Below are 20408 nucleotides of genomic sequence, written 5' to 3'. Positions count from 1 at the left end.
AACAGTTCTAAACAGTCAATCAATCAATCAGTCAAACAAAACCATTCAATCAATCCAGGTTAACCAATTGAGAGTAAAAGGGTATAACGAGAGGAAAAATATTAGGCAAACTTTAGGCATTCTAAACATTAAAAAAGACATTAAGCAAAGACAAACTGGACAGGGAGAGATTCTAGACAGACCTGTGTAAGGCTGGATAATAGGGATGTGGCATTATCATTATCAATGTCATTATTAATCATTCAAATTGGTCATAAATAGAATTCATTCTAAATAGAGAAACCATATATAAATGGACAATGTATTAAAAATAATTCAAATTTTTTGCTAAAATATTCTAAATTTGTTTGCAATTTATCGACTTACAATAAATTGCAAGGCTTTTTATATTTGAAGGGGTTTTACCTCATCTCCTTATACAAACCAGAACACATAAGCAAAGCTACATCAGGGTAGGTGGGATACTATAACAACATTAGGAACAACATTGTTATACTATTCCACCCACCTTAATGAGGATCCTTTGGGCGTGGCGATCCCATAGCCTTTGGAGTCCAGGTTGCCGCCGACCTTCATGGTGTCGCAGGGCTTCCTCTGCTCGATGTACTCGTTCATGGTGGACTCCAGCAGATAGGCGTATTTGCCCTTGGACTTGCGCACCCGCAGCACCCCCTCTGCTGTGGTTTTCACGAACACAGAGGGCTCTGCGCTCCGCATGTAAGTCCACATCTTATCGAATAGGGCAATTTTGGAGCGCTGGAGGGTGGAGAGAGGACAGATACACAGTTATCAGTTAAGAAGAAACAAATATGTTCCATAATTTCTAAGTTCATCATGTTAATTACCATATTAACATATTACCATGGGATTCCTAAGTAAATACTTGGTCATTTCTGTGTTTCTCTTACCCTAAAAAACTCCTTGGTACTGCCGGAGTCCAGTGTTCCATAGGAAATCTCGGTCTGCTTCGCCAGATCCTCAGCACTCTCAATGGGCGACACCATCCTCTCAACAGTGAGGAAGGCAGCCAGGTTGGCCGTGTAGGAGGAGATGATGATCAAGGTGAAGAACCACCACACCCCCCCCACAATACGCCCAGAGAGGGATCTAGTGAAGAACAAAAATATAAATGGTTAGATCCTGTTTCCAAAATGGATTGTCAAACCAACTGGTGGGCCAGAATTGATTCATTTGTTGGGTCATGGCTTAAGACTGTGTTGGCTTGTTGGTCTACAAGAAATGTCCAACATTTTTACTAGATAACTGTTCCAAAACATTTGCAAACCATTACAATATGTACATGGTGTCAGTATATTGAGTGCACACTTTCTAAAAGTGAGAGGTCACTACAACATGCAAAAGGTCAAAGATCAATCAAATCCCTCTTTCCAAAACCAAACATCCATACATGCCATTCAAGATGGAGGATACACACACTAAACTCATATTTGTTGAGGGCGTATAAATAAATGTTATGACCATAAACATAAATTGAAACTGAGCACACTGGAGCAAATATACAGTGTTAGCTCTCCCAGTATGATTCAGCAAGTATCATTCATACACTAAGGGATGCGGTGGGGAACAGCTACACATTGACGCCACAGCTTATCTTTCCTGACTCAACATGACTGGGGGAGTGGATATGTAGTAGGAGGGTTGATGACAAATCTCCCAGAATTCATGTGACTGACTGTCCCCTCTCTGGTGCAAAGTGGGAGCCTGCTTAACATAATCTGCTGCAATCGCACCTCATTAAATCGCTATACGCCAATCAGTAATATGACTGGGCCTATGGTATTTTTTAGTCTGTTTAAGTATTATGTTGTATGTTGAGCGCACAAGGACTGCAAGGATTCTACAGGAAGTGAATCAAAGTGTAATGTCCTGAGATTAAGTTTGTAGAGATATCGTTAATGTATATTTTTATCTCGTTATTTTACATGGTAAAATGATTGAGATTACATTGCCATTTTTTAATACAACAACCTGGGGAATAGTTAAAGGGGAGAGGAGGATGGAGAGATGATTAGATGGCCATTGTAGTATGAGTTGCCAGGTTGCTGAGCCAGAAGATCAATGTAAGAATACTAGTAAATCAGTGGGCCAGCCTAACAACGTACAATCAGGAGGCAGTTTGAGACCCACCTTGGCGAGATGTCACAGCCCTGTCTCATGAAGGCGCCGAGGGAGAACCAGAGACTGTTGAATATCCCAAACTCGTTGGTCGATTCATTAGTCTGGATCTGGCCATCCTCGTACTCCTCTGTGTGCCACTCGTATGGGCTGAATCGGCTGACCAGGAAGAGCACCACGCTCACACCGATGTAGGCAAACACGATGCACATCCAGATCTCGTAGGCCAGAGGGTCCAGGAAAGAGAAGACTCCAGGTTTAGACTTCTGAGGCTTCTTGATCATGATGGAGATCCCCAAGGACATGAAGGGCTTGGAGAAGTCAATGACTTCTTCTCGGACGAGGGTAATGGTCAACGGTGCCACGGCTATATCAGCTTTCTGGGTAAGAGAGGAAGAAGGAGCTTATTGTTCTAGGGAAACAGCATATGGTTTAGTTGTGTTTAAAGGGAACTACTGGGAATGTTTCAATGGTTTGTATACAGCAGGTCATTGGATGTGATCAGTATTAGAAGATCCATGTATCTCTTTTCTTACCCCATAGACGAGCTCTCCCACCATTCCGTTCCAGATCTTGGTCTCAGCGTCTCGGGCTCCGTATTTTCCATCCCCCACAATTTTCAGCTGGTATTTGAAGCCGCAGTGCTTGGCTATCTCAGCGGCCAAATCGACACAGTAGCCCTCGTATCTTTCATTGTCTAGAAAAAGGTCAGCGTTCTTCTTAAGCATTACATATGGGGCTTCCTGAGGGAGAAAAGTACAAATACTGTTCAGTCCAGTAGGCTTGCCTTTAGGCTTTACATCATGGTATATATGCTAGCTTTGTACAAAGACAGAGGAATGAATAGTTTCACGAACTTAATGTTGTAACAGACTTAGAGCTCTATTCAATATGGAAAGCTGAAGCATTACAGATTCCGTGATAGAGATGTTAAGGTAATTTCTGATTGAGCCGACATAAGCAGCATTTACTGTGAATGAAGTCTCTGATAAAGCAGGAAGGTTGCCATTAAATTTCAATCACGCTGTAAAGCTGAACTTTTGCAAATCTGAGTGAATAGAGCCCCTAGACAACTATGGGTTGGTTTGTGTATGTTGTACAGTGTCCATATTAGGACAGCCTCAGTGTGCTTAGTCCCCTCCTGTACTCTCTGTTCACCCACGACTGCGTGGCCAAGCACGACTGAAATCAAATCACATGTCATTACTCACATGCGCTGAATACAACAGGTGTTGACCTTACAGTGAAACACTTACTTACAAGCCCCTAACTAACAATGCAGTTGAAAAAAATACAGATAAGAATAAGAAATAAAAGTAACAAGTAATTAAAGAGCAGCAGTTAAATAACAATAGCGAGACAATATACAAGGGGGTACCGGTACAGAGTCAATGTACGAGGGCACCGGTTAGTTGAAGTAATATGTACATGTAGGTAGAGTTGTTAAAGTGACTATGCATAGATGATAACAACAGAGAGTAGCTGCGCTGTAGAAGAGGTGAAGGGGGGGCAATGCAATGTGTTACCTACATGTACAAATTACCTCGACTAAATTGTACCCCCGCACATATTGACTCAGTACCAGTAACCCTTGTATATAGTCTCGCTATTGTATTGTGTTACTTTTATTTAATTTTTTACTTTAGTATATTTAGTCAATTTTCTCTATTTCTTAAACTGCATTGTGGGTTAAGGCTTGTAAGTAAGCATTTCACGGTAAGGTCTACTGTTGTATTCGGCGCATGTGACAAATACAATTTTATTTGATTTTATATGGACACTGTAATGTCGTAAAAACATGATTCTATGGACAAGTAACAATTGCTAAGTGAGAAACTAATCCAAGGAAATTATATACAATTGTTGTGTGTTCATGAGTCAGTTAGTATGAATAGAGTCTATGATAAATCATTACCAAGATTGTGGTCACAATGACAGTTTTGTTTTCCATCCCTGTTGTGTCATTCGGGAACACGTCTGATTTTGTGACAGCCATTTTGTCAACTTCATTCCAATATCCAATCTGTGGAGGAAATAATGAATAGTGAATGAACAATGCCATAATGTCATGAGACAATGTTGTTGTTTCACATGGTGGGAAAGGACTGAAGCATCTACACAGCCATGTTATAAATTCTCTGTAATTTCTTCTCTCTGTGCAAAAAATGGTTGATTTCTGTAGGCCAATTCCATCCAATGTCGTGTCTTTAGATCTTTGCTCTATTGGTTCAGTTCTGATGTGCTGTTGTCTTGTTCCATCACAGACAAACACATTAAATACTGTCTCATTTATTATACAACCTTGATCTATTAAGATTCTGACTTATTCTAGACATATTCATATTCAGAAACACTAGCATACCTTCACAGGACCATTATTCTTCAGCTCCATGATATTAACTGAGTAGTTGACTCGTTTGCCATGTTGATCGAACTGAATGTTCCCTGTGAGGCCGTCCACACGAACCTAAAAGGACACAAAAGCACATCGTCAGAATTGCAAGACGCCACAATTAAATACCTCTGTCATAGACAAAACCAATTCAGTTTCTCCACACAGATTTGGATTCACATTGCGTTGTCTAAGCTCTGAAGCTGGAGGCTGACTATTGTGTGTGGGCAGACGATTGTCACTGTTAGCTCAGGGGAGAATGTGTTGTGTGCGTTTGTGTGTGTGTGCATGCGTATGTGTGTGAGTGTGTATGTGTGTGTCCTTATACTTCTGTGTCTGTGTGTGTGTGGTAGAGCCAGACAGCCGTTGCCACGGCAACCCCATGCTATCACCTGTTTGAGTGCGCGCTCGATCTCCACTCCCTGCGCCCAGGGCACAGCGGGGTTGGCCAGACAGTCGCCGTTGTTGCCCTTCCTGGCGATGTCAATGCGCTGCTTGTGCAGGTAGCGGAAGGCCTCCGTCATCACCTGCACCGAGTCGTAGGTCAACGCAGATGTGTACTGCAATAGAACAGAGGGGGATGGGTGTGTGATTGTGTGGGGAGATATGGGGACACAGGGGAGGGGGAGGAAGAGGTGGTGTGTGTGTGAGGGGGGTTGTGACGACTTGTTAGTGTGCATGTCTGTGTGTGGGCATGCGGCTGTGTTCCTGGGTTTGCACGCGCACAGTATGAGTGAGTGAGTGAGAATGGGGGAGGAACATTTTTAATCGGCAGACACCTCACAGCTCCCCGAAGACAGAAGAATGCTAGCTGAGTGCCTCTCAACCGAACCCAATGTGGATATCTACTCACCCTAATCTTACTGTCGGCACCAGGGTATTCCTTCTCCTCCAGAGCCTCCCACCTCTGGTCAAATTTGGACACCAACGGGTCATCAAAATCCACAATCTGGAAACCTGACACGTTGGCTCCGCCATATTGGATTTTGGAGAGGTCCCCATCCACAAAACCCTGAAATTAAAACAAGGAAATCAAATAAGGAGATAAAATGGAAATGTTTGCCATCATACAAATCAAGAGCTTTTTGTCAAAATTGAGATATTGACATAACCTCGTTCTGTTCAATGGATTGAATGCTGTAATAACACAGAATAAAACCATTAATAATTATTGATGTTATTAAGTTCAAAAGATAAACATTTCTGACACCATCACACTAAGGAGGGTTCGGAACTTTAAAGCCAATTATCTCAGAATCATCTTTTTGCAGATAGAACCTTATAGTCCCAAGCTATCGAAATGTCAGCGAAAAGGAAAAAAAAACGGGAAAGGAATGATTTAATAGATGAAGCTAACTAATTGTGTAATACGTAGAGGGTTCAATTGGAAGACAATCACTCTGTGTTCTCAATGTCTTATCACTATGCTTTGAGCTTGATAAATTATTTTACAAATCACTTTGTTCTTCCTGAGATTACAATTCCACTGCTGGTTGACAGAGGTGTGAAAACTTACCAAATTCGCAATGATGTAGTGGTAGCCTTTCACATGTCTGCCAATGGTGATGACCTGGGGGCAACATCAGATAGGGAAACAGAACAGAAACCATAATGACGTGGAAACCAAACAAGACAGTCACCAAGTAATCATATTCCTCATGGTACAGCAGTCATGTTTGAGAATGAAAATGGCATACTGCAGTGGAGTTATAACTCTTTATCTACCAAACACAAAAAAACATCCATATTTTAGTGTGGAGCGATTAGTGCTTTTTGAGGTCGATTCGGTTTCTGTTCGATTATCAAAAAATTATCACGGTTGACGATTTCAGTTTAGATTTTTTTGTTTTACATTAAATGCACTATGCATTATGTAGGTTGAATGCTGTAAAAACACAGAATAATAACAATGAATAAAAGTCCCATGATGGTAGTTGATGCCTATTACTGCTTATCATATATTAACCATCGATTATTCACATTACTTTACCCTTAATAAAATATTTTTGTTGTTGTGTATATTACATTAGTTATATTTGATGACTTTATTATTTCATTCCAAGTCATCATCTCATCATCTAGAGCTGCTGGCTATGCTGTATGACAAAATCACTATTTTAGTAGTTCCTTGAAGTAAATATGGCATACTTTTATGACTGCTGAATACCAACTATCAATCACTTAGATCACGTCTTTTCCGGTAGGGATACCGCGCAGAGCAACTGCTCTCTATCCCTCTTGATCGCGCATTCTTCATCTCTTCTCTCCCTCTACACACCAGAGAGGAAGTGGCGAAGCGAAAGGTTTCACTCTCGCCAAAATCTGTCCAAAATGAGCCCAATGCGTTTCTATGGCTTATTTTGGAACTAAGCTTGCTGCCGCCTGCCTTCCTTCTTTTGGAACAACAACTCCCATTGTTAAGGCGGAGACATGAGCATCTAGTCATTATATACAGATCTCTGCCCACACCAACCGGACAAGTAGGCGCGCAATGGATTATGATCTTTGTAGTTAACTTCTTATGGCTGGGGGGCAGTATTGAGTAGCTTGGATGAATAAGGTGCCCAGAGTAAACGTCCTGCTACTCAGGCCCAGAAGCTAAGATATGCATATTATTAGTAGATTTGGATAGAAAACACTCTGAAGTTTCTAAAACTGTTTGAATGATGTCTGTGAGTATAACAGAACTCATATGGCAGCCAAAAACCTGAGAAAAAAATCCAACCAGGAAGTGGGAAATCTGAGGTTTGTAGATTTTCAAGTAATTGCCTATCCAAGATACAGTGTAAATTTGGTCCGATTGCCCTTCCTAAAGCTTCCACTAGATGTCAACAGTCTTTAGAACCTTGTTTCAGGCTTCTACTTTGAAGGGGGAGCAAATAAGAGCTGTTTGACTAAGGGGTCTGGCAGAATGCCATGAGCTAAGTCACGCACGCAGCCGTGAAAGCGAGCTATGTTCCCTTTCATTTCTAAAGACAATGGAATTGTCCGGTTGGAATATTATTGATTTATGATTTATGATAAATTTATGATAAAAACATTCTAAAGATTGATTCTATACATCGTTTGACATGTTTCTACGAACTGTAATGGAACTGTTTTGACTTTTCGTCTGGACTAAGTGCATGCGCCTTGTGAATTTGGATTTGTGAACTAAACGCGCGAACAAAAAGGAGGTATTTGGACATAAATTATGGACTTTATCGAACAAAACAAACATTTATTGTGGAACTGGGATTCCTGGGAGTGCATTCCGATGATTAACTTTATCGAACAAAACATACATGTATTGTGTAACATGAAGTCATATGAGTACCATCTGATGAAGATCATCAGGTCAGTGATTAATTATATCTCTATTTCTGCTTTTTGTGACTCCTCTCTTTGGCTGTGTTTTTGTGACTAGGCACTGACCTAACATAATCGCATGGTATGCTTTCGTCGTACAGCCTTTTTGAAATCGGACACTGTGGTGGGATTAACAACAAGTTTATCTTTTAAATGGTGTTGAATACTTGTATGTTTGAGGAATTTTAATTATGAGATTTCTGTTGTTTGAATTTGGCGCCTTGCACTTTCACTGGCTGTTGTCAAATCGATCCCGTTAACGGTATTTCAGCCGTAAGAAGTTAATTACCACATTGTTTGCGCTAAACTATGTAAAATATTGTCCTGTTGGAAACTACAACTCCCTACTACATCGCACAATTCAGGCTGGATCTGATTTATCTCTGGAGAAACTGCTCATTGAGCTCACAGAAAAAAAAACGAACGAAACGCAATTATAATAATTGAACCGACGTCAGTAAATTATTGAACCGACATCGGTCAATTAGTTGTTAAAAAACTAAAATTAACCAAAATTTCTGTTAAATGATAAGCACTATCATATTTCCACATTATACCTGTAGCATGTACAATTGTTTTGATTAAAAGTCATAACCCACTGCCACCTGCCAGTGCTATCCCTTGTCAGTACCAAAACTAAAACAGGAAGCCCATTTCAGTAACTACCTCAAAAGCCATTTTAGTAACTATCTCAAATGACACACCTGCAACTAATCCCACCACATGAGTAACACCTCCACTTAGAAATCCAGTTACATATAGAGATTTGAAGAATCATTTGAATAAAATGCATTTTAAGTGACTTCCTTTGGCAGGAGAGTGTGACCAGGTTGGATTATTTTTCTCTCAGATAAAAGCTCTAGCATGCAACAGCGGGGTGAATATGGGTATTGGTTAAACACATGTCTGCTTGCTTTAAATACTAATCAATGGACTATCCCAGGGTCTAGCGAAGCTTTAGAAATAACCTGTTCATGTGAATCTCTATGCCTTTTAATTCTATTGTTGTATTCTAATATAACAATTAGAGGGATTGTTGCAAGGCCTCAGTCCACTTGGTGGGTAGATGTGAATAGTTTGCAGGGAAGGATGCACACAAACATAAACAGTTGATATACACACACACACACACACATTTGATTTGCGGGGAGCAAACAATTGATTCCCATTCAAAATTATATTTTCCCTAACCCTAAACCTAACCCTTAACATAACCCCAAACCCCTAACTCTAAACCTAATCCCTAATTATAATCCTAACCCTATTTATAACCCTAAACCTAACCCCTAAGCCTAAAATAGCCTTTTTCATTGTAGGGACTGAGGAAATCAGTCACTTGTATGAATATTCCTTGTTTTACTATCCTTGTGAGGACTTCTGGTCCCCACAAGGCTAGTAAAATCAAACACACAAGCACACGCCAACAACATCTCACTCGCTGCATTACACATACTGAGCTTGTACCTGCTCCATAATGTCTCGGACTTTGTCCTGTTCACAGTCGAGGATGACCCGTCTCTCCTTCTTGTTCTCCAGGTCCTGGAAGAGGGAGCGATAGGCCTCGTCTTTCCTCTCGTCCTTCAGGTTGCCCACGTTAATGGCCGTCACCTGCCACTTCCTCTCCGCAGCCGTATCCAGCACCACCTGCAGCGTGGTCAAACCTGGACAGACAACAGGGTCATGTTCATTCGTCACTAAACTGAAGAAAATGCTCTGAAACTGGGTGAGATGAGAAGGCACTATTTGAACTACTCCAATAAGAAATGCTTGTTTTTGTTTTCTGTCGCAAAATGTTTTGCTATGGTGTGTTCTAAGGAACATGACCCATGAATACAGTCCATTGTAGGGTTCATATCCATGCAAATAGATGGATATATGACATTAGAGGAGCCAACATCAACCAACATTTGTGGTGAAAGGTAACACACAGTTCTACTACCACACTATCTGGCTAAAAGACCCACACGGTCCAGTTCATCATACTGTAAGAATTACTCCTGTGTACAGTTACCTCTGCCCCATTTAATCATTTTATCTCTGCCCCATTCTTTCTGTACAATTCTCTACAAAGAGTTTGCCAAGGCTTAAGTTAATTGTTACATCAATTCTAATGTTCCTATTCTACTTGTGTCCCACCTTGTTTAATGACGGTACAAGAGTAGTGTGTGTTGATCTCAACCTCCATAAAGGGCAGTTGGAGCATGATTTGATATTAAAGGGGGTGAGTGTTTCATCCTAGTTGGTGAATTACAGCTAATTGATTTGATACGACTGGGCAGCAGTGTCCATGAAGGTGAGATGTCGGGGGGGTGCTTTGTGAAGATAGTAGATGGAGGCAAGCATTTTCCTGAGAACACATTGTAAGTCATGATTACTGTAGGGTCATTATGACTCAGTAAAGGTTGACTGTTTCTCCGATGCCCATTAAAGAAGATAATTGGAATTTGCTCTGATTTATACTCCGCTCAACATGGGCTGACGCGAGGCAACAAGAGAATGCCGGCTAATGGTCAATATTGTAAGTTATTAGGCCTATGCATTGGGTAAAATTTTAACATATTGTATTTTAGAAAGCATCTTCACAGAGTGGAAATAATTTTGTTAATCTTTTGGGATGCATGTTTATTGCATGTTCAGACTCAGCATTACATGTGAGAAGCATTTTCATGCTTTTATGTCTTCCTGGGATAGTCAGGAATCACCACACTACACAGTAGCTTTACTAAACTACTGCCGCTTAGAAACCTCAACAGAGTGTTAAGTTACATAGTCACAAACCCTAAACATCGTCATTAAACAGATTCCGACACTATATTGATACCATGAATGCTAGAGAAACCTGTTAGAATACCCTTCGGTTGGAACTGAACTCTTAGGACAGAAATCAATCGATTCAAAGCCCACAAAATGTAAATAAGTGAAACATGCAATATTTTACAGTTGTGATTCAAACATATATTTCCAATAAAAATGTTGAGAAATGATGCAGAACAATTGTTATAGACAGAATGATTGAATTCTATACTCACGGCATAGTTATATGTAAAGTATTGGGTCAAAAATTATTGTGTTCATTGTGTTTTACATGACTGCACCTCTACTGTCTACACAGTCCCACTGGAACTTCTTGTCAATAGGGGGGCGCTATTTTCACTTTGGAAAAAATCGTGACCAATTTAAACGGCCTCGTACTCTATTCTAGATCATACAATATGCATATTATTATTACTATTGGATAGAAAACACTCTCAAGTTTCTTAAACTGTTTGAATTATATCTGTGAGTAAAACAGAACTCATTTGGCAGCAAACTTCCAGACAGGAAGTGAAAATTCTGAATACGGGGCTCTGTTTCAGGGCCTGCCTATTCAACTGGCTTATATTTATCGATATACATGCACTTCATACGCCTTCCACTAGATGTCAACAGGCAGTGGAAGGTGGAATGGGGTGTCTAGCTTGATCTGAGGTCGAACAAGAGCTTTTGGAGTGGCAGGTCAGGAATTTCCTTTGTCTACCAAGGCGCGCGAAGCACCTCAATATTGTCTTCTGATAAGCGTTCGGTTTACACGGCGAATATCTCCGGCTCTGATTTTATTTGATACATGTGATAATAACATCGTAAAGTGGGTTTTTTCAACCGAGTTTTATCAGATTATTCAACGTTTATTGGAACTTTTGGAGTTTTCCGTTCTTTGCGTCGAGAGAAAATGGGAACGTTATCAACATTGGCTAGCATTGTGGCGCGAATTCGACAGAAGAAAAGGACATTCTAAAACCAAACAACGATTTATTCTGGACCAAGGACTCCTTGTACAAGATTCTGATGGAAGCTCAGCAAAAGTAAGAACAATTTATGATGTTATTTCGTATTTCTGTGGAAAATGTTGATTCCTATTCTCTGCCGTTTTGGCGAGCATTGTCTCGCAATGACGCAAGCTGTTTGTTATGGTAAAGTTATTTTTAAAAATCTAACACGGCGGTTGCATGAAGAACCAGTGTATCTTTCATTTGCCATACAACAAGTATTTTTATGTAAAGTTTATGATGAGTTCTTTGGTCAGATTAGGTGAGTGTCCAAAATATCTCTGGAGATTCTGGTGAATCGATGCTACGTATTCACAATGTATAATCAGGATTTGTAGCTCTAAATATGCACATTTTCGAACAAAACATAAGTGTATTGTATAACCTGATGTTATAAGACTGTCATCTGATGAATTTGTTCAAGGTTAGTGATTAATTTTATCTCTATTTTGTCGGTTTTGTGCAAGCTATTTTTGCGGGGAGTAAATTGCGTTGTGTGTTTGGCTACTGTAGTGAGCTAATAGAAATATATATTGTGTTTTCGCTGTAAAACACTTAAAAAATCGGAAATATTGGCTGGATTCACAAGATGTTTATCTTTCATTTGCTGTACACCATGTATTTTTCATAAATGTTTTATGATGAGTATTTAGGTATTTCACGTTGCTCTCTGTAATTATTCTGGCTGCTTCGGTGCTATTTGTGATGGTAGCTGCAATGTAAAACTATGATTTATACCTCAAATATGCACATTTTTCAAACAAAACATAAATGTATTGTATAACATGTTATAAGACTGTCATCTGATGAAGTTGTTTCTTGGTTAGTGACTAATTATATCTCTATTTGGTCGGTTTTGTGATAGCTACCTATGCGGTAGAAACATGGTGAAAATATGCGGTTGAGTCTTTGGCTATTGTGGTCAGCTAATAGAAATACATATTGTGTTTTCGCTGTAAAACATTTTAAAAATCGGAAATGATGGCTGGATTCACAAGATGTTTATCTTTCATTTGCTGTATTGGACTTGTGATTTCATGAAAATTATATTATATGATATCCCTGTCCCGTTAGGCTAGGCTATGCTAGTCAGCTTTTTTGATGAGGATGCTCCCGGATCCGGGATGAGTATCACTGAAAGGTTAATACCTTAGAGTATCAATGTCCTTCTTTCTCCTCAAACCCTGGCCTGTATTGTACTTTAGACACAGATCACCAGATACTACAGTATATCTACAGGTAACATACTGTAAGTGAAGTGAAAACACCATACCATACCAGTAATGAACCTTTCTGTGAAAAATATTCTTATCATTCCACATCGTGCCAGCCGAGTATGTATGCCATTCTTAATATCAACAAAAACATCACCAACCAATAAAAACAATAGACCAATGGGGTTTCTCCTTCATTTTCCATTTCCCAAACAGTTTGGGCGTCGAGATGGGCTGATTTCCCATGCAGCCTCCCTCCATCATGGCGGGTAGTGGATGGCTGACAGACGGGCTGTGGAGACAGCTAGCGCTTTGGGAGAGGAGGAGTGGTGAGGCTGAAGGATAGTCAGAGGCTGTCAGAGAAGCTGTCTCTCACCCACAGAGGGGGCAAAGGCTGGGAGAAGAGCCGAAACACACATACACGTCCAGAACATCTCCCGAGATTCTAATTCAAGATTCAATCCATTGTAGATAGAATGAAGCACACTTTGAGTTCAGTCAGAATATAAAACACTGTACTCAAGGTGTGAACCTATACTTGCATTACCTCTCTCTCTAGACTAAACCCCCAATTCAATTGCATGCAGATAAAGGGAAAGTGCACTGCGGGTTCATTCTGAGTGTTATAGTAATTCTGTATCAGAGGTGTCACTCCTTATTGTTTCTCGTCAACATGGTTTGGAAACATACACTGTTATTGTTCAAACATACACCATAGGTTGTTGAGCTCGGGGCCAATCATATCCCATCCATTTGAACAATGATGAAATATGTTCTACAAAACAAGACATCTAACCTTAATTTAACCCCATAAAAAGGGTTCAAGCCCCAAGCAACCATAGGGAGATAGGAAACAAATTGCACTTAATGAGAAACCTGAATTTTACACAAAACTCTTATCTTTCATTGTGCAACACTGCAGAGCGAGGATTATCCCCAACTTTCAAAGAATGCCAGTTCAAGGGGTAGATAAGATCTTGGTGGTACAATCTGTGTAAATCATCATCAAAGTTAGTCTTACATCAAGTCAAATCTTTACAGCTGTTTCCCAGATCAGATCTAGATCTAATCTAAATGGACCCCATAGCCCCTCCTCCGTGGACACTAGGAGATCTGAAGGGATTGGGTAGGTATAGGCAATATGGTATTTGCTTGACGTTTGCCTTTTGATAGGATTGATATAATTTCTGCAATATTGCTCCTATCCAACTCCTTCAGATCTACAGGAGGGGCTAGGGAGGATGGGCTAGGGGGGAGGGGATAGGGTCCATTTAAATTTCTGGGAAAGCCTCAAGACTTTTTAAAAGTGGCAGTCAATTATCAGGATAGCAGCAATCAAGCTACCACTTTTCTCAATTGGATAATTAGCTAAGCACCCACTTTGAGCCTAACATTGATGTATCCAGTACAAAGTCTTCCTGGTAGGAAGCATGAGACAGTAATAATTTGACTGACTGCATTATAAGTCTCTTGCGTGACTGTCAAATTCATCAACATCAACATGTTAGTAGTATCTCCTCAGTACCTTGGCACATTGTAGAATGGTATTGGGAGCACATTTCATTTATATTGAACCCTTATTTCCCTAAGGGACTGAGAACACATTATTTACAGCAACATAAATCTGCTCTTTCTTAAAATCTGCTCTTTCTTAAATGTCCCTCCAAATTCCATTGTAGCCTTGACAGTATCGCTTTCAAAGGACTATCGAGGAAGACAGGAGAGGCGTAGGTTTAGTAACTAGACCCAATGTGCTGATGGGATTCATTATATCTAACGACAACACACACACACACACACACACACACACACACACACACACACACACACACACACACACACACACACACACACACACACACACACACACACACACACACACACACACACACACACACACACACAGAGACAGATCCAGGGAAGCACACACACACATGCACACAGACTCTAAAAATACACACACACACACACACCAATCCACATACACCAAGGAGCCACCACACCAGTGTACGCACTGCACATCAGTTGCCATGGGAATGAGTGTGGATCTATCTGACCTAATTAGGCAGAGCAATGTGATGATGAAATACGCACAAGGGGCGAGCCAGAGAGAGCTCATCAACCAGGGACTAGCATTATAGCATTAGCATTCTCAATAAAACATTCCATTATACTCGTTTCATGTAGCTCACCCTAGCACAACATTCCACTACAACTAGCACTGTAGGATTAGCACATGCTAATTGGACCTTCTGAGACCATGGATATTCTTTTGAGCCCTATACAATGTAGTCAATGCTATCACACATTCCACTGTAACCAGCCCTGTTCGAGAAAGAGAGAGCGAGAGAGATAGCTAGAGAGAGAGAAAGAGACAGACAGCACAGGTACCAACAGACTAGCACAACAACACCCCCTAAACCAGAGAGCTGAAAAGGGAGAGAGACGTGTCTGCACTCTGGACTGTGGTGACAAAACTCCAACAGGAGGGAGAGGAAAACCAGCCCAGCAGGAGGAAGGGGGGAGAGTGCTGAAGGAGGAGGTGAGAAAGCTGAGATGGGACAATGAACAACTCGTGAGAGAGCTGGCCATCCCCCCAGAGAAGCCAACAGAACATCCCTCTTCAGACCCCGACCACAGCCAGGACAGACAAGACAGGACCCACTAACCCACTAACCCATCAGACCCACCCCCCTCCCAGCAACCCCTGTCAGCCCCCCTGATAGCCCTCTTGACAACCCCCCCACACCCACTGAGGACACAAAAAAGCCAGAGATTCTGCTCCTAATAGACTCAAATGGTTAGGCACCATGATGTAGCCAGAGGTCAGCTAGTTTCCGTCCTCCTCTGGGTACTGTACATTGACTTCAATACAAAACCTAGGAGGCTCGTGATTCTCACCCCCTTCCATAGACTTACAGAGAAATTATGACAACTTCTGGAGGACAGCCTCCAATTTATTAGAGTTTTTACAGTATGAACTGACATGCTGTCCACCCAATCAAAGGATCAGAGAATTAATATACTGAAAGCATAAGCTACAGCTAGCTAGCACTGCAGTGCATACAATGAAGAAGAAGCAAGATAGAGAGAGAGAGTTTGCTATATTTAGATGTATTTATTTTTACTTTCACTTACTTAGCTAGCGATTGCAGCTAGCTAGTTTAGCATATACAAACACCCAGCTCAAACAGTGAAGGATGCTATGTTAGCTAGCTGGCTATGGCTATCCAACACTGGAACTCTTCTAAGTCAAGGTAAAAAATGTAAAAATGTATCTATCTCCCTTGATGTAGCCATTGTTTTTTTTCATTGTAACATAATGTATCTATCTCTCTTGATGTTGCCATTGTTTTTTTAAAATTGTAACATAATGTATCTATCTCTCTTGATGTTGCCATTTTTTTCCCCTGTTAACAGAATATATATCTCTCTTTATGTAGCCATTGTTTTTGGTTTAGTTTTTTTCTTTTGGTTTTATAAATATTTTGCCACCGGGGCTCGCCGGTGTAACTGTTAAATTGCTTGCTGTTGACTGTACACTATACTGCATGATTGTAGCAGGTTTACTAACGCGTTAGTTCTAGTAGCTATGTTGACTATGATGTTAATATGGTGACAACGATGTAGGCTGTGTAGCGGTTAGCGGTGATGATATGAAAGTTTGGCTTAGATTTTTTTTTGTTGCCTAGTCACAGACAGGAGATGTGTTGTGCACTGAAGTCCACAAGCAAAGGGAAAAGGTGAGAGGAGGAGAGAGTGTAGATGCGAGAAGGAATTAGACAACAATCAAAGAGATTGTTGTCTGATTTGGACAGCCTCTATGACCAGGTACACCTCTACAAGATTTGCCAGGACCCTGAGATTCATAACACTCAACCGCAGACACAGTACCTCACACAGGAGCATCATAATGATGAGCACCCCACCCAGACATGTAAGACTCCCTCCCAGAACCAAGTCTCCCTCCCAGACCCCCCAGACCTGCACCCAGAGGACCTACGCCCAGACCACAGCATCACCAGCCACACCCCCAACCAGTCGACCCCCCCAAACCAACCCGGGCCACACCCTATGTAGCCCCCCACCCCCCCCCCCCAGATCAGGCCTATGCCCCTCCATGCCCCCCAACCCTACAGCAAGGACTTCAACATGACAGCAACCCATATGCCCAGGTTGTGAGCAGAGCAACAGGTCCAACTCCTACACCCAACCAAGCCCCATCCATTGACCTAAGAGGCATTCAGCAGATGCTCAGCATGCTCTCAACTAATGATCTGTGCACATTGTGGAACACAAAGCTTTTACCATCTCATGCTGGAATATTCAAGGTCTAAGGTCATCTGCCTTTGGCCTAAAGAGCAGGATCCCACACATCACCAAAGAAATCAGAAATACAGAAATTGTTATTCTACAAGAAACATGGTATAGAGGAGATGGACCCACTGGTTGCCCTCTAAATTACAGAGAGCTGGTAGTCCCATCCACCAAACTCCCAGGTATAAAACAGGGAAGAGACTCAGGGGGTATGCTAATTTGGTATAGTTCATACCTAACCCAATCTATGAAATTAATTAAAACAGGAGCATTTAACATCTGGTTAGAAATTAATAGGGAAATTATTTCAACAAATGAAAATGTCATCCTGTAAACTACCTGTATACTACCTATATACTACCTCCTGTACACAACCCCCTATAGAATCCCCATACTTTAGTGACGACAGCTTCACCACCATCCACCATTTCCAGGCTCAGGGACATGTACTAGTCCAGGGCAACCTAAATGCCAGAACTGGACAAGTAGCACACAGGGGGACAAAGACCTACCTGGAGGTGACAGCATTCCCTCCCCCATATCCCCCCCTAGACACAACTATGACAAAACAACCAACAAAAACGGGTCACAACTCCTGCATCTCTGTTGCACGCTGGGTCTTTACATAGTCAATAGTAGCCTTCGAGGGGACTCCTCCGGTAGGTACACCTACAGTGGCAAGAAAAAGTATGTGAAACCTTTGGAATTACCTTGATCTTTGCATAAATTGGTCATCAAATTTGATCTGATCTTCATCTAAGTCACAACAATGGACAAACATAGTGTGCTTAAACTAATAACACACAAATTATTGTATTTTTGTTGTCTATATTGAATACATCATTTAAACATTCTCAGTGTAGGTTGGAAAAAGTATGTGAACCCCTAGGCTAATGACTTCTCCAAAAGCAAATTGGAGTCAGGATTCAGCTAACCTGGAGTCCAATCAATGAGACGAGATTGGAGATGTTGGTTACAGCTGCCTTGCCCTATAAAAAACAATCACAACATTTGAGTTTGCTATTCACAAGAAGCATTGCCTGATGTGAATTATGTCTCGAACAAAAGAGATTTCAGAAGACCTAAGATTAAGAATTATTGACTTGCATAAAGCTGGAAAGGGTTATAAAAGTATCTCTAAAAGTCTTGATGTTCATCCCCATATTTTTTTGTTTGTTATTTTCTGCTCTTTTGCACACCAGTATTTCTACTTGCACATCCTCATCTGCACATCTATCACTCCAGTGTTAATTGCTAAATTGTAATTACTTCGCCACTATAGCCTATTTATTGCCTTACCTCCTTACTTCATTTGCACACACTGTATACAGATTTTCTGTTGTGTTATTGACTGTATGTTTGTTTATCCCGTGTGTAACTCTGTGTTGTTGTTTTTGTCGCACTGCTTTGCTTTATCTTGGCCGAGATAAAGCAAAGCAGTGCGACAAAACAACAACACAGAGTTACACATGGGATAAACAGACATACAGTCAATAGCACAAAAATTGAGAAAATAAATGGAGAAAGTTCAGCACTGTTGCTACTCTCCCTAGGACTGGCCATCCTGCAAAGATGACTGCAAGAGTACAGCACAGAATGCTCAATGAGGTTAAGAAGAATCCTAGAGTGTCAGCTAAAGACTTACAGAATCTCTGGAACATGCTAACATTTCTGTTGATGAGTCTATGATACGTAAAATACTAAACAAGAATGGTGTTCATGGGAGGACACCACGGAAGAAGCCACTGCTGTCCAAACAAAACATTGCTGCATGTCTGAAGTTTGCAAAAGTGCACCTAGATGTTCCAAAATATTGTGTGGAGAGATTAAACTACAGATGAGTTGTTTGGAAGGAACACACAACACTATGTGTGGAGAAAAAAAGGCAGAGCACACCAACATCAAAACCTCATCCCAACTGTAAAGTATGGTGGAGGGAGCATCATGATCTGGGGCTGCTTTGCTGCCTCAGGGCCTGAACAGCTTGTTATCATCGATGGAAAAATGAATTCCCAAGTTTATCAAGACATTTTGCAGGAGAATGTTAGGCTATCTGTCCGCCATTTGAAGCTCAACAGAAGTTGGGTGATGCAACAGGACAACGACCCAAAACACAGAAGTAAATCAACAACAGAATGGCTTCAACAGAAAAAAACATGCCTTCTTGAGTGGCCCAGTCCTGACCTCAACCCGATTGAGATGCTGTGGCATGACCTCAAGAGGGCAGTTCACACCAGACATCCCAAGAATATTGCTGAACTGAAACATCTTTGTAAAGAGGAATGGTCCAAAATTCCTCCTGACCGTTGTGCAGGTCTGATCCGCAACTACAGAAAACGTTTGGTTGAGGTTATTGCTGCCAAAGGACGGTCAACCAGTTATTAAATCCAAGGGTTCACATACTTTTTCCACCCTGCACTGTGAATGTTTACACGGTGTGTTCAATAAAGACATGAAAACATATAATTGTTTGTGTGTTATTAGTTTAAGCAGACTGTGTTTGTCTATTGTTGTGACCTAGATGAAGATCAGATCACATTTTATGACCAATTTATGCAGAAATCCAGGTATTTTCAAAGGGTTCACATACTTTTTCTTGCCACTGTATAGTGCATCTCTTGGCAGTAGTACTGTAGACTACTGTACTTTATCACTGACCTCAACCCAGAGTCTCCCAGGGCATTCACAGTCAGCCAACCCCTTTCAGACCACAGCAAAATCACAATCTACGTGAACAGAGCAAAACTCAACCATGAAGCATCAAAGCCGAAAAAACGGCATGCTGTTAAGAAATGCTATAAATGGAATGAGGGTAGTGTAGACACCTACCAAAAAACAATTGGCCAACAACAAATCCCTCCGAGACATTTCCGTGGACAAAATGTTTCCCTGCAATAGTGAAGGTGTAAACTTAGCAGTAGGAAGCATGAACAGTATATTTGAACTATTAGCTAACATATGTCATTTAAATTCAAGCAGAAAACCTAGGAAAACAAACAGCATAGAGAAATTGTTTGATAAAGAATTTTAAAACCTTAGAAAGAAATTAGGAAACCTATCCAACCAAAAACACAGACCCAGAAAACGTCAGCTTATGCCTTCACTATGTGGAAACATTAAAACAGTACAGAAATGCACCAAGAAAAAAGAAGGAACAGCATGTCAGAAAAAAAGCTCAATGTGATTGAAGAATCA

The 20408-nt window shown here is 40.9% G+C and overlaps 1 protein-coding gene across 5 annotated transcripts in view; it reads right to left on the bottom strand.

The window, feature by feature from the left end:
* LOC139574458 (glutamate receptor 2) overlaps positions 1-20408 on the bottom strand; it is a 70088-nt gene that overhangs the window by 6063 nt on the left and 43617 nt on the right. For all 5 annotated transcript variants that reach the window (XM_071399035.1, XM_071399031.1, XM_071399033.1 and 2 more), the window contains exons 4-13: positions 9341-9537; positions 6045-6098; positions 5382-5540; positions 4921-5088; positions 4499-4603; positions 4052-4159; positions 2673-2879; positions 2149-2516; positions 909-1107; positions 509-756 (exon numbers count right to left, since the gene is read on the bottom strand). In XM_071399035.1, the coding sequence (XP_071255136.1) occupies positions 509-756; positions 909-1107; positions 2149-2516; positions 2673-2879; positions 4052-4159; positions 4499-4603; positions 4921-5088; positions 5382-5540; positions 6045-6098; positions 9341-9537 (1813 nt within the window). The remainder of the gene's footprint in view (positions 1-508; positions 757-908; positions 1108-2148; positions 2517-2672; positions 2880-4051; positions 4160-4498; positions 4604-4920; positions 5089-5381; positions 5541-6044; positions 6099-9340; positions 9538-20408) is intronic.

Source organism: Salvelinus alpinus, chromosome 4 (genome assembly GCF_045679555.1).
Source record: "Salvelinus alpinus chromosome 4, SLU_Salpinus.1, whole genome shotgun sequence".
Taxonomy (NCBI): Eukaryota; Metazoa; Chordata; class Actinopteri; order Salmoniformes; family Salmonidae; genus Salvelinus; species Salvelinus alpinus.
This window is presented reverse-complemented; position numbering and strand designations above follow the sequence as displayed.